At 43.3% G+C, this 14,413-nt stretch overlaps 1 protein-coding gene across 3 annotated transcripts in view; it reads left to right on the plus strand.

The window, feature by feature from the left end:
- Nucleotides 1-499: 499 nt before the first annotated feature.
- Nucleotides 500-14,413, plus strand: part of UVRAG (UV radiation resistance associated) — a 97,023-nt gene continuing 83,109 nt past the window's right edge. For all 3 annotated transcript variants that reach the window (XM_067309822.1, XM_067309966.1, XM_067310029.1), the window contains exon 1: nucleotides 500-687. In XM_067309822.1, coding sequence (XP_067165923.1) covers nucleotides 607-687 — 81 coding nt within the window. In that variant the 5' untranslated portion in view covers nucleotides 500-606. The remainder of the gene's footprint in view (nucleotides 688-14,413) is intronic.

Consider the following 14,413-nt stretch of genomic DNA (forward strand, 5'->3'; position numbering starts at 1 on the left):
TGCCGGGGGGACACTGCTGCGAGCCGCCAACATGGTGCCGAAGGCCCGGTTGCCACCACAGGGCCGAGGCCCCGCAGGCCGCGCTAGGCCGCGCCTCGGTTGCCATGGCGACAGCGCTCCCCCCCCTTCCCTTCTTCCCCCGCCCTCACCCGCCCAGCAAAATATTTTCGTCCCGCCACGTGATAAAAACAGCTCCCCCACGTGACGCGAGGGCAAGCCGCGTCAATCACGGCCGCCGCCACCCAATCGCCGGCCGATCCTTCGGGCGCCGTCCCGCCTTCCGGAAGTCGGCGCACCAATCGGCGCCGGGCCCCGTTCCAACGGTTTGACAGAGGCCGCGGAGAGGGAAAGTGATTGGCGTCTCTTCCTGCCAACAGCGCCTCAGAGACGCCGCCCGCAGCCCCGCCTCGGTGGGGAGCGGGCCAATGAGCGGGCGGGCAGCGCCTCCCCCGCCCGTGCGCGCTCGCCCCCGCCCCCCAGCACTGCGGTAATATGGCTCCGTAGCGAGCGGCCCCGGGTCGGTGCTGCTGCCGCCATTAACCCCTGGGTGCCCGGCGGCGGCGGGGGGCCGGGACGGGGGGCCCCGGCCGCTGCCCTGCCGCGACGATGAGCTCAGGCGCCGGCCCCGCCGCCTTGCCTCCGGGCTCCGCCACCCGGGCCTTGCATGTGGAGCTGCCCTCGCAGCAGGTACGGCGGGGCCGGGCGGCCCTGGCCTGTGGGGGCGGCTGGGGCGACCGCGGGGGCTCGCTGGGGTGTGGGGACGGGACGGGGGGGCGGTGTGGGGCTGTGTGAAGGGAAGGGAGAGGGGGGCTGTGTGAAGGGAAGGGAGAGGGGGGCTGTGTGGGGCTGTGTGAAGGGAAGGGAGAGGGGGGCTGTGTGAAGGGGAGGGAGAGGGGGGCTGTGTGGGGCTGGGTGAAGGGAAGGGGGGGGCTGTGTGGGGCTGGGTGAAGGGAAGGGAGAGGGGGGCTGTGTGGGGCTGGGTGAAGGGAAGGGGGGGCTGTGTGGGGCTGTGTGAAGGGAAGGGAGGGGGGGCTGTGTGGGGCTGTGTGAAGGGAAGGGAGAGGAGGGCTGTCTGGGGTGTGGGGCTGTGTGAAGGGAAGGGAGAGGAGGGCTGTCTGGGGTGTGGGGCTGGGTGAAGAGAAGGGAGAGGGGGGCTGTCTGGGGTGTGGGGCTGGGTGAAGAGAAGGGAGAGGAGGGCTGTCTGGGGTGTGGGGCTGGGTGAAGAGAAGGGAGAGGGGGGCTGTCTGGGGTGTGGGGCTGGGTGAAGAGAAGGGAGAGGGGGGCTGTCTGGGGTGTGGGGCTGGGTGAAGAGAAGGGAGAGGGGGGCTGTCTGGGGTGTGGGGCTGGGTGAAGAGAAGGGAGAGGAGGGCTGTCTGGGGTGTGGGGCTGGGTGAAGAGAAGGGAGAGGGGGGCTGTCTGGGGTGTGGGGCTGGGTGAAGAGAAGGGAGAGGGGGGCTGTCTGGGGTGTGGGGCTGGGTGAAGAGAAGGGAGAGGGGGGCTGTCTGGGGTGTGGGGCTGGGTGAAGAGAAGGGAGAGGGGGGCTGTCTGGGGTGTGGGGCTGGGTGAAGAGAAGGGAGAGGGGGGCTGTCTGGGGTGTGGGGCTGGGTGAAGAGAAGGGAGAGGGGGGCTGTCTGGGGTGTGGGGCTGCGGGAGGGGAGGGCAGAGGGGGCTGTCTGGGGTGTGGGACTGTGTAAGAGGAAGGAAGGGTCCTTGAGGCCATGCAGGGAAGGTCCCTGATGCAGTGGAGGTTGAGCACCATTCTCTTGGGCTGGTAGAGAAGAGGGGAAGGTGAGGCCTCCTTTGCATGGGGCAGCGGACTGTGTCCCCTCTCCCTGTACAGGAGAGTCAGGGGCAATTTCCCCCAAAGATGGCTTTCCTCTCCCAGAGCAACTGTTGCCATGCCCGTAGAGCTACTGTGTGTAAATTCAATCTGGGAGTTGCAGCGTTTTTTCCTCCTACGGATAAGTTGGCTTTAAGCTTGGGTAACTCTGAGGAGGCTGGAGCAGCTGGGGGCCCCACTCCTCCTCTGCTGTATCTGTTATTGGGGTGGGGGAATGAATTTGGATAAAACCTGCGGTGTGTTCTAAAAGGTAGCAGAACGTTCCCTCCCCATCACATCCTTTCTTTGGATAACTCTGTTTTTCCTGTTTGCTGCTATTTGGCTTCTGGTTTACTGGGCAACTGTCCCGCTTACACGAGTGTTTTAATTTTGGAGAGCATTAGGAACAAGGTTAAGTGAGGTAGTCTAGGCTCTGCATAAGAGTTTAGCAATCTGTATCTAACTAAGTCTGTGCCCTTTCCCCTCTTGAATGCAGTGCCCTTTTTTTTAAGTTGACTGGAACTGTACAATACAGTGGTGGTGGGGAATAATTACTTAGCAAAGACATGCTTTTCTTCTGATATACCGTAAGATATGAATCTGCACTTGAAGTTTTGGTTCATTGCCTCGGTGCAGTAGATGCTGTTATGAAGTAGACAAGTGCTCTGAATTACTTTGCTGCTCGCTTCCAGGTGTGAGAATGAAGAGCTGTCATGGAAAATCAATAGGTGTCAGCTTGGAGCAAAGAGATAGCTGGTCCTTGGATAAGCTAGTCTTCCCAGCCAGTCGCTTAGGAGCAAAAGGGGGAATGGAGATGGCTCCTGGCCATGAGAACAGTGGAAGTATTGACCTGAATTTCAGAGCAAGCGCTCATTCTAAAATGTGAGCCAATTGTATGTTAATGAACATAAACATAGGTACTGGATTGGATGAACTTTACAGAGAGGTGTGGATTGTTCAGGAGATAAAATATGGCCTTCTCCCTGCTGAGCTTTTTGATTTTAGCCTGTCCAAAGCTTGTGCAAGAAACGAGTGAATGCTGCAAATAAGTTTTTTTGTTATTAGTCATTGTGTTTCATTTGTGAAAGGGGGACCAAAACACAACCTTTTTTGCAGGAGCAGAAACTTTTGTAGGAGTTTATAGGAGCAGAAACTGAATCATCAGTTACAGGATATTCTAGTCAAGTAAATATTTAGAGTTACGTAGGATGCTTGTATGGTTGCTGCAGCAATGTTAATTGTAGCAAATGTAAGCCCGTGGCAGTCTGGAGTATTGTTTTGCTGTGTGCTCTACAAGTGTAGGACCATGTGCTGAAGTATCTGCTATGTCAGTTTTTGCAATTAAATCAAGAAGCTCTGGAACTACAGTCCGATATGTCGATAACAAATCATCATATTTCACTACATTACCTGAGCCTTAAGTCTGTTACTGAATTATGAAAATCTCACCTTCAAGGGACTGTCACCCTGCAGATGTTTTACTTTCCTCAAAAACTGCAGACAGTATCAGTAAAAGCATTAAAGCTTAGGAGTCTGAGCTCCCTGGCACATTCACTTTTATTTTAATGTAGGAGTGTAATCTTGATTATACTCATAGATCTTGTCTTTCTCAGCTTTTCATATTCTTTCTTATGGAAACAAGAAATAAAATGGAAAAGTCATTCTGGTTTATGTGCCACTTGTATAATACAAAAATCTGGTTGATCCAAGTGTGGTGCTACATCATGCAAGGTAATTGTTTTCTACCTGCTAGCACAGAACTCGGCTCAGTGATTTGTTTTAGTAGGCAATTTCCTTTAGAACACCCAGTGCTGCATTTTTTTGACTATAAAGATGAGTGTAGTGATAGTCTGAGTCATGGTTATAAATTTCTCAAATGTGAATTTAAGGTGAGTGCTTTTAATGACTGAAGTCCTGAAGGTATAACTTGGGCTTAGTCTAAATTTAGTTGTGCCAGTGAAATTCAATGAATAGAAAACAAAGTGCCTGTTTAGTGACATAGTTGCAAGAGGGAAAAGCCATGTCAGAGTCGTAAAATAGTTGGGGTTGGAGGGGACTTCTAGAGATCATCTGTTCCCTGCTCAAGCAGGATCAGCTGCAGCAGATTGGCTAGGACTGTGTCCAGTTGGGTTTTGAGCATTTCCAAGGATGGAGACTCCACAGCCTCTTTGGGCAACCTGTTCCAGTGTTCAACCACCCTCACAGTGGAAGTGTTTTATGTTCAAGCAGAATTTCCCATGTTTCAGTTGGTGCCCATTGCCTCTCTTCCTAAATCTTTTGCCAGTATGACCGCACTTGTGTTAGTCTTTGACTAACCTATTCCTTAACTTGTTCACTGGTGGCAGGATGACCAGACTTAAGAATGCCTTTTGTGAATGCATCCTCCGCTTTAAGTGGGGGAATTAAGGATATATTTATAAAGAAATGCATCTGGTTAATCCTGATTTATATCCCTAAGTAATTGTGGCAGAATGTTATTTTCTCTTGCTGGAAAAGTGGGCCTAACAGAACTGAAAATGTCTCTTGAAACAACTGCATTTTAAAAGCAGAGATTCTTTAGTATTATCTTTTGTTAGTTGCTGTAGGCAAAGAAAGCCAAGAGTGTCATGATAACTTATCTTATTGATATGTAAAAGCTCAAAACAAACTTTTCAGTCCTGTCACTGTAAGCAACTGAAACGAAGGGTGGTGGTGGGGAATCCTTGAGGCTCTTACATTCCAGCTGGAAAGGTTTGAACAAAAAAATGCATTGAGAGCCAGTCACACTGCAGTCAAATGATCTGTTGAATGTTACTGTGCTAATTACTGTTCAAAATAGATGTCATAAGTAGTTTTCTAGAGATAAGAAAGCCCCTCTTTATGGATTCCAACACCAATGCTTCCAGTACTTAAAACTTATTTTTCCTCATGCTGAAATTGATAAGCTTTTAATATCAATTTCAACATTACAGAGAGTGAAGCTTTTAATAAACTGTGAGATAGTATTTGAAGACCTGCAGGCTTGGACTTGAATTGCCTTTGCTATTGTGTATGGACAGCTGTGCTGATGTGCAGTTTGTAGTGAGTGATTAGGGAGTTGTAAGGAGGAAAAAACATACTTTTTTTTTTGTTTTAACAACTTCCAATACAGGACAGTTTGGATCAGTGTGGATTGACAGTTGGCTGGTGGGCGGGATCTGGCCTGTGGGATGCTTTTGTCTGGCCAACTGTTTTCTTGCAAAAGAGAGGGGGCGAGTTGTTTACATAGCAAATGCAGCTTGAATATCTGAGTTACTACTTCTTGTCCTTGTTGAAAGGCTGGTGACCAGTGATGGTGGCGGCAGCAGTTATCACTGCTAGATGATGTGGTATATATACTGTTACTGAGAGAAGGTGAGAGAACAGCTGTCTGCTTTTATGCATCGGCCTGTGGTGTGGGGCATCCAGTCAGGTAGATGTCCAGAGTCTGAAGCATACCTCTCGTCTAGGTTGTTAATCAGGACATGAATAAGTTATAGATATAGTTGGAGCTTTTTTTTTGGGGTGCATTGGGAAATGTTCCCTCAGAAGTAAGGGTTAGAACCATTCTAGAAAATGACAGAAGTGTCCCCTGCTACTGTAATGTCATAGATTACAAAAGAAAAGCAAGCAGAACCCGATGTGAATTCCAGTATAGTAAGTGAATGCTAAGTCATATGTGTAACAGCTTAGCGCTTCTGAGGCTTAGTTGGATGGTTGTGAAGTGGTATTTCAATAGCTCATTCCCAAGAGATTTGACTGTGCACCAACAGTAGGAGGAAAGCTCATCAGCCATTTGAATCTCTGCCATCTGTATTTGCTAGTTATAAGCTAAAAAGTTAGGTCTACTCATGTTCCTGTGTTCCACCGGCCTGATCAATGATCAGCAGCAGAGAGCTTTCTTCTGAAAATTGTCAATGACTGTTACTTCCAAGTTATAGGGGAAGACAATATATGATGTTTAGACTGTGCATAAAGCATCATCCTAAAATGGGACTACAGCACACTTCTATCCCTAAGAATACCTGCTTTTCACCCAGGAAACAGTTTGGCTTCTAGAGCTATATTATTGATATCCTGGTGTATGCAAATTTCTGATCTCTGAAGATAGCCTGGTTAATGGGAGGGAGAAAAAACTAGATATTTTAAATACTAGGAGATACACTGGGAGCTGTGCGCAGGGCTAGCTCTTTTCTATCAGAGGTTTTATTTTCAACTCAGTGCCAGTCAATCAGGTGTCAGCATGTCTTCTGTAGTGATGTCATGGGTGGGTTTGTAAAATGTGTTAGCTAAACACTTTGTATATACTGCATAGAAGGGTTGGGGCAGGGGAGGTGGGAGCTAAGCTCTGGTGAATATAGACTTGCTGTTAAGAAGGGCAGGTGCGCAGTGTGTATTGTTATGCCTGGCCATGATCAGCGTTAGACCAAAGTCTGTGTAACCCAATATCTTTCAGCTCATACAGGCATTTTGTCAGTTAGTAGAAATCTCTGCAGGGAGGAGCGGTGATGAGTTCTTAGCCCCAAAGGTCAGAAGCAGGTGTTTAAGGCAGAGCATAAGAACAGAGCAAACATTTTTCCGAAGAATATTCTCTAGTCTCCATTTGCTTTCAGACTGGGTTTCGTAAGGGGTTAGTGTGCAGAACCAGGTGGAGTTTGGTGGAATTCATTAGCCCCAAAGCAATGCTATGCAAATAGCTTAACTCTGAAAATGGTTTGGCTACCATAGGATGGGAGGCAGGCTTGTGATGAGCACAAGGGGCCTGAACTGGTTCCATAATGAGCCATCTGAGCCTTCCTTGCACGCCAAACTGCAGCAAAGTGCACAGCATCAGATTCGTTTGTACTCACTACTGATACAGGCTTGTCAGACCAGACACAGGCTGATTTCATGAAATGCATGTGGGCATTTCTAGTAGCCAGGTAAAACTAGCATGTGGCCAGGGTATGTTTGCTCCCTTCCCACCACCACTTGAAAGCAATTGGTTATCCCTGTCCTAAACCTGTTTGGCAGGGTAGGGTCCTTGATTTTGAATACTGAAGATGAAAATATTATTTAGGAACTGAAAAACTTCTGTCAGCCAAAGGAAGTTCTGGACCAGACCCTGAAGTGGTGGGAAGAAAGTCCCTAAAAATCTACTTTGAGCATAAAACCACATTGTAATATTTACCTTCCACAAACTTTGGTTGCCTGTATTAGAAGGGCATTCAAAGTCTGCAAAGGTCCTTTCTGGTCCTATAATCTTATTCTGTGGTCCGTCCTTTAAAGAAGTTGAAAGATGATGATTAAGATCTGAATGTCTCATCAATGACTATAGTATTAAAGATCATTTAGTCTGTAAAACTTCATGTAAAGGAAATCTCTCTGAGCTACATTAAAAGCTTGTGTACGTTAAGAATTTAAGAGTCTGAGCTTTTGAGGTTTTGGTAATTTTGCAGGTTTAATATACACACCTCAAATTTGCTGTTTGAACCCAGGATGCAAAGGAATGGAAATCATGAGTGAATGAACTTTAAAGGAAAAGATGCTTTTCTTTTGCCTTCTACAGATAAAAGTACTTCTGGATTCCCCAATTTATTCAAACCATATATTGAATTGTTACTTTCAATTGCTGAAAATAATCCAGTATCAAATAGGTATATATTTTGCTGCTTGACATAACTAAAGTGACTGAAGTGGAGTAACACAAAAACAGAGACTGATTCTTAAATATTTTACTTCCTCTTTCCTACTAAATATGTTAGGGGAAATCTGAATAGCGGAAAGTGTCATATTTGAATAATGCTTTCACTTCTCCTTGACGTGCACAGTCCTTAAATACTGAGCTGGGAGGGAAACGCTGCTTAGGTAAAACAGCAAGGAAGAAAATTCATTGTCAATGTAGTGATCACATAACAGCAGTTTCTAGTGGTTTCTGCAGCTGTTTTGGTATCTAGCATTTGATATGGATGAGTGACAGTTAGGAGGAGATACAGTTGTTAAAGTTGCTGTAAAACTCTAATGGTAGTCCAGAATGCCGGCTCTTATGTGGGGCTGGATTTTTCCCCTCTGCAGTGTGTTTTTCTTCCTATCTAAGGAACGCAAGTGTGTTTTGCAAACTGAATGATCTGTAGAGGTATTATATAGAGACTGTTTTGTCAGAAAACTGTAGCAATTCATTTTTTGATGCTTCTGTCAAGGGATATATGAGAGTTCAGGAAATATTCTCAGTTGGGTGGTGGTAATGTCTTGATACTTGGTAGCCAAAGACTCATGTTGTCTATGAAGAGAGACTTACAAGTCTGCCCTTGGTTTGTCATCCAGTAAAATGATTAACATTCATATGCTTCAGGTTATTAATCAGCATATGCTTTCTGTTTGTGTAGCATGGTGTATATTTCAAATCAAGTGATTCTTTAAGGTCCAAAGTGTCTTTGCCTTGATAAGGCTCCATTTACTTTCTGGGTTTTTCTTCTGAGCATCATCTTGTTTTCCATTGCTTAATTGGTGTGCCCAGGTCATTTTTACTGCTAATATATATAACTAATGTTCTATTGCCCAAGGTGACATTAAGAGGTTTAAGAAGCTTAAGTGTGTTATTAATGAGGTGGGACTTGCACCCGTGTTCTCCTCTAACCCATGGCATGCTTCCCCTGTTGCATCAGAGAAACAGTTATGCTTTTGTTTGTTCATTTGCAGAGGAGTAAATCATTATTTAGACAAACTAGGAGGAAAACTTTCTTCAATAGAGAAAGGCAGTATTTCTGGCTGCTTAAAGGTCTCCATTAAAGGTAGAAATACTGTGTATCTAGTTTCTTATTATTTATATCTTATATAAATCCCTTGCAAGATGGGCTTTGTCTGGCTAATGGTCAGTGCTTGTAAGTTTTTTTTTTTTTTAATCTGTTTAGAGCAATTTTTTAGGATGTGCTGACATGTTTTATTCTTCAGAGTTCTGGTGTATTTGCCAGCTCGCTTGGTCTGTCGCTCTTTGAGTGTTATAGTGCCCATAACTAAACACAGCTGTTGACAGAACAGGCAGAAAGAACTTGATTTGCCTAACTCTCTACATAGTGTTGTGTTTTTGCTTTTGAATCCTTCCTACTCACATTACATTTAAGTGAATCATATGCTTTGAGCCTTGTTTTGTTGTACCTAACCAGCTTTCTTGTGTTTATATCCTAAGATTGAACCCCCATGTCTTTTGTACCTGTCCCTACTTCATTTTTGTTGTTACAGATTTTCAGTCTTTCTGCAGTGATAAGCATAAATTAAGTTTGGAAGGAAGGATGAGGATGCAGATTACGGTAGCGAAAAGAAAAATGTAAACATTGTGGGCTTACACTGAATATCAGTTTTGGTCTTGGTTGTCTCATTGGTTTTGAGCTCTAAGCAAGTGTTCTAATTTTGCTGCTTGTGACTATGATTTATTAAGAAAAGATTTCTTGCTCCTGATGAACAGTTCCTAGCTATTTAGATCATTATTCTGAGGTAAAACTTGAATTTGGAGTTGTTCTGCAGTATAAAAGTATCTATTTAATGAGGAAAGATCTTAGCGGACTAGCTAGTAAGAGAGGGTGCAAGGGAGGACAGACCAAGCTACTGTTTAAGAGTAATATGTAGCCATTACATACCTAGCTGTTTTATTTGTTTTGATACTAGTGTTGCTATTTTCATTAGCATTAGAGGAGTATGTTGTGCCATAGATTTATTTCGTTAGACAAAACATAGCACTGACTTCACACAGTTTCTTCAACTCCAGTTTGAGCTAATAAAGGGCTCTTTCACATTCCAAGTATAAATATTCTCTAGCTGCTTCTAAATGGGCCATGTCAAATACAGGGATGTTTCTTATTCTTCCTCTTTTGTTTTCTCTCTGTATGAATTATGGAAGACTTTCTTTTGGACAACTTCTTCAATATGCTGACTGTCCTTTTCATGTTGAAACTCTCACTGTAGTACAGAAGTGGAAGTAAATGTGTCAGAATATGGATGGATTGGAAACCTTTATCTAGTCTTAATATGTTCAAGTGAAAACTTTATAGGTCTGTTTTTTGTCTAAGGTGAATTTGGTCAAACTTCCAAAAGCCTTTTGAGTGTTCGTAAGTGTGAAGGAAAGAAAGCGCCTTGATTTAATAAATGGATCCTATTTCTAATCAGTGATGTAACTGAAATGTAACTGTAAACAAACATCCACAGTTAGGCATTTATGAAAATCTCAAGCAGTTAGCCCGTGTTGATGAAAGTAGTTTGACTTTTCTTAGTCATTCAGTCTGGGTTAAATCACACTGCACAGAGTATGTCTTATTCCTTACATCAAATCTTTAGGAACGTAAGAGAAGAAAGTGTGTGTATGTACATGTTGCATTTTTACAGGGGGGAAAAAAAGTGGTAAAATTCCTACAGTAAATCTTTGTAACTTTTGTTGGCCTTGAATATGATTCATTACTGGCATCATTTCTTAAAGACTGTTGCCAGAAAGTAGTTAAATGTTAATTTAGCTAATGCATGTAAAATGGAAATAAGTTACTGAACTGCTCTTGAATCCCATCACCTGATGTGAGGAAGTCTAGATACAAAGGGAGAACAATCCATAAAGGGGTGCACAAGCTGCTCATTGACCTAATGATGGTTCTGCAGCTTTGAGGGTCTTGCTGTCTTCAGGTGCATGTTGAAAGGATATTAAAACAGAATCCCAAAGTTCTTTATGGTATGTGCTACAAAACTGCATATCAAAGGCTTCTGCTTTACTTCTGAAGAGATCTGAGATCATTTCAATGTGCAATTCTCCTGACTCTGAGATATACCAAAAGCTGAACTGTGGAAAACTAATGTTTCATTGTGAAACTTCTGAATAAATCTTCCTAGCAAGTGTGTAAATCAGTGTACAAGCACTTTCTTGTCTTTCTGTAAGTACTGTAAACAGACACTTCAAGTAACAACTCGTGATTAGTATCTAAACTTCCCCCTGTATGTTCCTTTGCTATTAAAGGCCTTGTGTACTGCAGCAAACTAGACCCAAACCTTCTGTGAGGTTCCCTTTTTAACACTGAGTGTATCAGTCTGGAAACTAAGGCAGTTGAAAATTTATCTAAAATTGCATTAAATGTGATTTCTTTTGTCTAGCACTTGACTTTCAAGAACTCAGGTCACATGATTGCTACTCAGTACTCAGAGGTATAGATATGTGAAAGCAGGTAGTATAGTGAAAATCTGATGAAATAGGAATTTTTAATATTGTGGTGTAGAGCCATGCTATGATAATAAATTATGCTAGTTTTGTCTAAATACAGTTGATGTTTTGGTGGACTTTCTTAAGAATCACGAATGCTATAGTTTAATAATAATAAAAAATTCATAACTGTTATAAACTACAAGGTATGCAGAACACTGTGTTCTCAGTGACTTAATCATGGCTAGTATTCGGAGACCCAAATAGCTGACTTTCTTGCAAGCTTAGTTCAGTGAAGTTTGAAACAACTACAGGTGCTGTAGTAACATATTTGTGTTGCTAACTAATCTTTGCACCCTGTTTTAGTGCTAAAATAGCTGGTAGGATTTTGCTTAAATTCTCCGCAGGCACTGTGGGTCATAAAGCAAGCAAGGAAGCTTTCAGTCCAAAACATGAAAGCTGTGTAAAACCAGAATATGTACCAACTTGTACAGAGGTCAGAGTTGATCTTAACTTTAAAAGGATTTATGGAATATTGAAAACAATCAGGAGGAGGGAGATGATCTGAAAATCTTAGATGGCAGCTAAAGATGAAAAACTAATCACTGATGCTTATATTAAACTCTGTCCTGGTAGTAAGGACACTATATTAATGGTTAAGTAAGGAGAATTGATACTGGACTTGTAGACAGTGTTGAAAGTCTCATACAGTATGTTGGTTTGGAGGAAAACCGATTGCTCTTCAGATGATCAGGCAACTGTGAGAACCCTAAGCGGTGAGTTGCTTTTGGCAAATCTGGGCTTTTCAAGTCACTTCTGTAAATTTAAACTTTGCTTGTATAGGAAGGCTTCCCAGCCATGTTACACTGGTTTAGCACCTATATTTACACTTCATATGAAAGTATGAAGTGTAAATGAAAAGTATAGGTTGTCCCCCCTGCCACCCACACACTGGCCCTTTGAGCTGGAGAGGCTCCCTTGAACTCTTAGGATGTCTTGCATTTTGTATGGGTTATATGGGCCGTTACCAGGAATAATTTGATACCCTCACCAAGTACTGGGAGGAGAGAAGCTTTTTTTCCCGATCCAGCCACTGGTTTTATCAAAACTTCTGCCCTGCCAATTACAGTGAATCTTCATTCTGGAAGATGAATTCAACTTCATCAAGTTGTATAAAAATTAGGAAACTGTTCCAACAGAAGTTCTGAAACTTGCTCATATGCTAGGTCCACAACAGCTCTAACCATTCTTTCAACGAGGGGTCTATACAATAGCTAGCATCTTGAATGGCGTTCGCTGGAAGGAACTAATATTTGAGGGATACACAGGCTTAACTGAGGCGGTCAGTAGTACATACAACCTGTAAGTCTTCTATCATAATATTTTTGTAGCTTTGCCTTTTAACCTTTAGGGATTTTTTCTTACAAAATGGAGCTTCAGTCCTAGCTGGGGTGTTGGTTTAATTACTATGACTATTTAGCAGGCTTTCAGAACGTGAACCAGGGATTCCAGGGGTCAAACACTGGAAGAAAACTGCTGCAAGTTCTGACAAGATGAAGCATTACTGACCTTAACCTAAAACTTGGGTGGAGAGAAGGATAGCAAGACTTACTGGACTGGACTGCAACCTGAAAGTAGCTCAAGACAGTTTAGTGGTTCTCTGCTGCCAAAAGGAGATGCTGCTTCCCCTTGCCTGCCCTTGGCAATGTGGTTTCACTGCTTGCCTTGCTTTAGCTTAGATGCTTCTTGGATACCTTTGCAAGTTGATTTAACCCATCCAAGTGCCAGTGTTTCTGCTACATGAGCAAAAAAATCTTGAACAGCCTTGCTGAAAGGGCCAGTGCTAGAGAGTGCAAACCACGCAACTAGGAGAGAGGGCACAGGAGGGAGAAGTGGGGCAGAAAGAGAAGCAAGACCTCCTTCTCTTTCCAGAAGGCAGCTGGTAGATCATCTCAGATGTTAATAAAATGGCAAACTCCATGTGATAAAGAATAAGCTTAGCTGTTGCCTTTATTAATGGCCTGAGCTTCCTAAATCATGCTTGGAGTCTGAGCTAGTAGTGTGGTAGATCAGTAGTGCAGATAGAAAAATGATGTTTAACTTTCTTCTCTGCCAACTTGGATATACTTAATGTTTTTATATATATATATTTTTTTCCTCTGGGTCATCAGAGTCTTTTAGAGAATAACAAAGTGGTTAAGATGGAACAGTAGTCAGAACTTTCCATTCTTGTTTTTGCTACACGTTATGTGACCTTGAACAAATAATTATGAAATTCCATGAATACTTTAGGCGGTTATAGGTAGTCACTGTTCTCTTTGTGGTACCATGAGACCAGTCCAGAGCTTATACTACAACAGGGCCCTCCTTCGCTTCCTCACCTCCTTCCATCTTCTGATAAATTATTCCTTACCTCCACTCTCCAATCTCCACCATGATTTCATTCAGGATACTAGATTGCTACAATTAATACACAAAACAAAGTGAATAGCTTGGTCATTTTAGTTTCCCGGACGCACCTCCTCAGAGGGAAAAAGAGTGCTGTCTGAGCAGTTTAAGCTGTCACGAAGCTGCAGTGTTTAAAAAAAAAAAAAGTCTTCCTTCCTCCATGCTTCTGCCCAGGCTTTCATGCTTTTTTGGGGGGCAGAAGCGTTTGTGCAGCCCTGTTCAGCAGCTGAATTGGAGAAATTTGAACTGGTTTAAAACTAACTTTCATTTCCCTGTTTTAACTTGGATGAATTCTCCGACCCTTGGCATGAGACTGCACAAATGCTTAGGGTGACGCAAGAAGAAGTTGCCCAGAGATGGGAACAAGTGACTAGGTGCAGAAAGTAGTATTTTAGGCAGAGGTGCTGAAAGCTTATGGTATCTCAGTGTTCGGGGAACTGAAGTGTGAAGGGACTGGGCAGTTTCAGTCCTCTAAATCTCAGAACACTTGGTAGACTCTGAAGAGTTTTGGGATCATCTGATGAAAATGCAAAGTATTAACAAGACTCTTGACCAAAATACTTTGTTCTGTAGCAGCCTGACTTATTTATGGCCTGTAGTAAATCTGGAAAGATTCCCAGAAAGTCATTGAATGGGAACACTAGATACGTTAAACAACTGATAATAGTTCTTCAGAATGATGAAAACTGAGTGCTTTTTTTTTAAATAAAAAGACCCCTGACTTCTGAGAGAATCTGATCATTATCTGTGCATAGAAAGTCTTAGCAGTTCTGTCTAGACTCAGGTTTTTTTGAATCCCAGAAAGCCAATTCTGTGGCTCGGTAGAAGTGAGTAGCAAAATTTAGTGGTAGGATCACCTCTTCTGATGTATCCTACAGCCTTCACGATCAGCCTCTGTATATATCTTTGTAACAGAGGCTTGTTTATAGCCTGAAATATCTTCACCTCTGTGACAAATTGCAAATATTTGTAAATATAAGCTACAGGTCAAGATTTGT

Source organism: Apteryx mantelli, chromosome 1, assembly GCF_036417845.1.
Source record: "Apteryx mantelli isolate bAptMan1 chromosome 1, bAptMan1.hap1, whole genome shotgun sequence".
Taxonomy (NCBI): Eukaryota; Metazoa; Chordata; class Aves; order Apterygiformes; family Apterygidae; genus Apteryx; species Apteryx mantelli.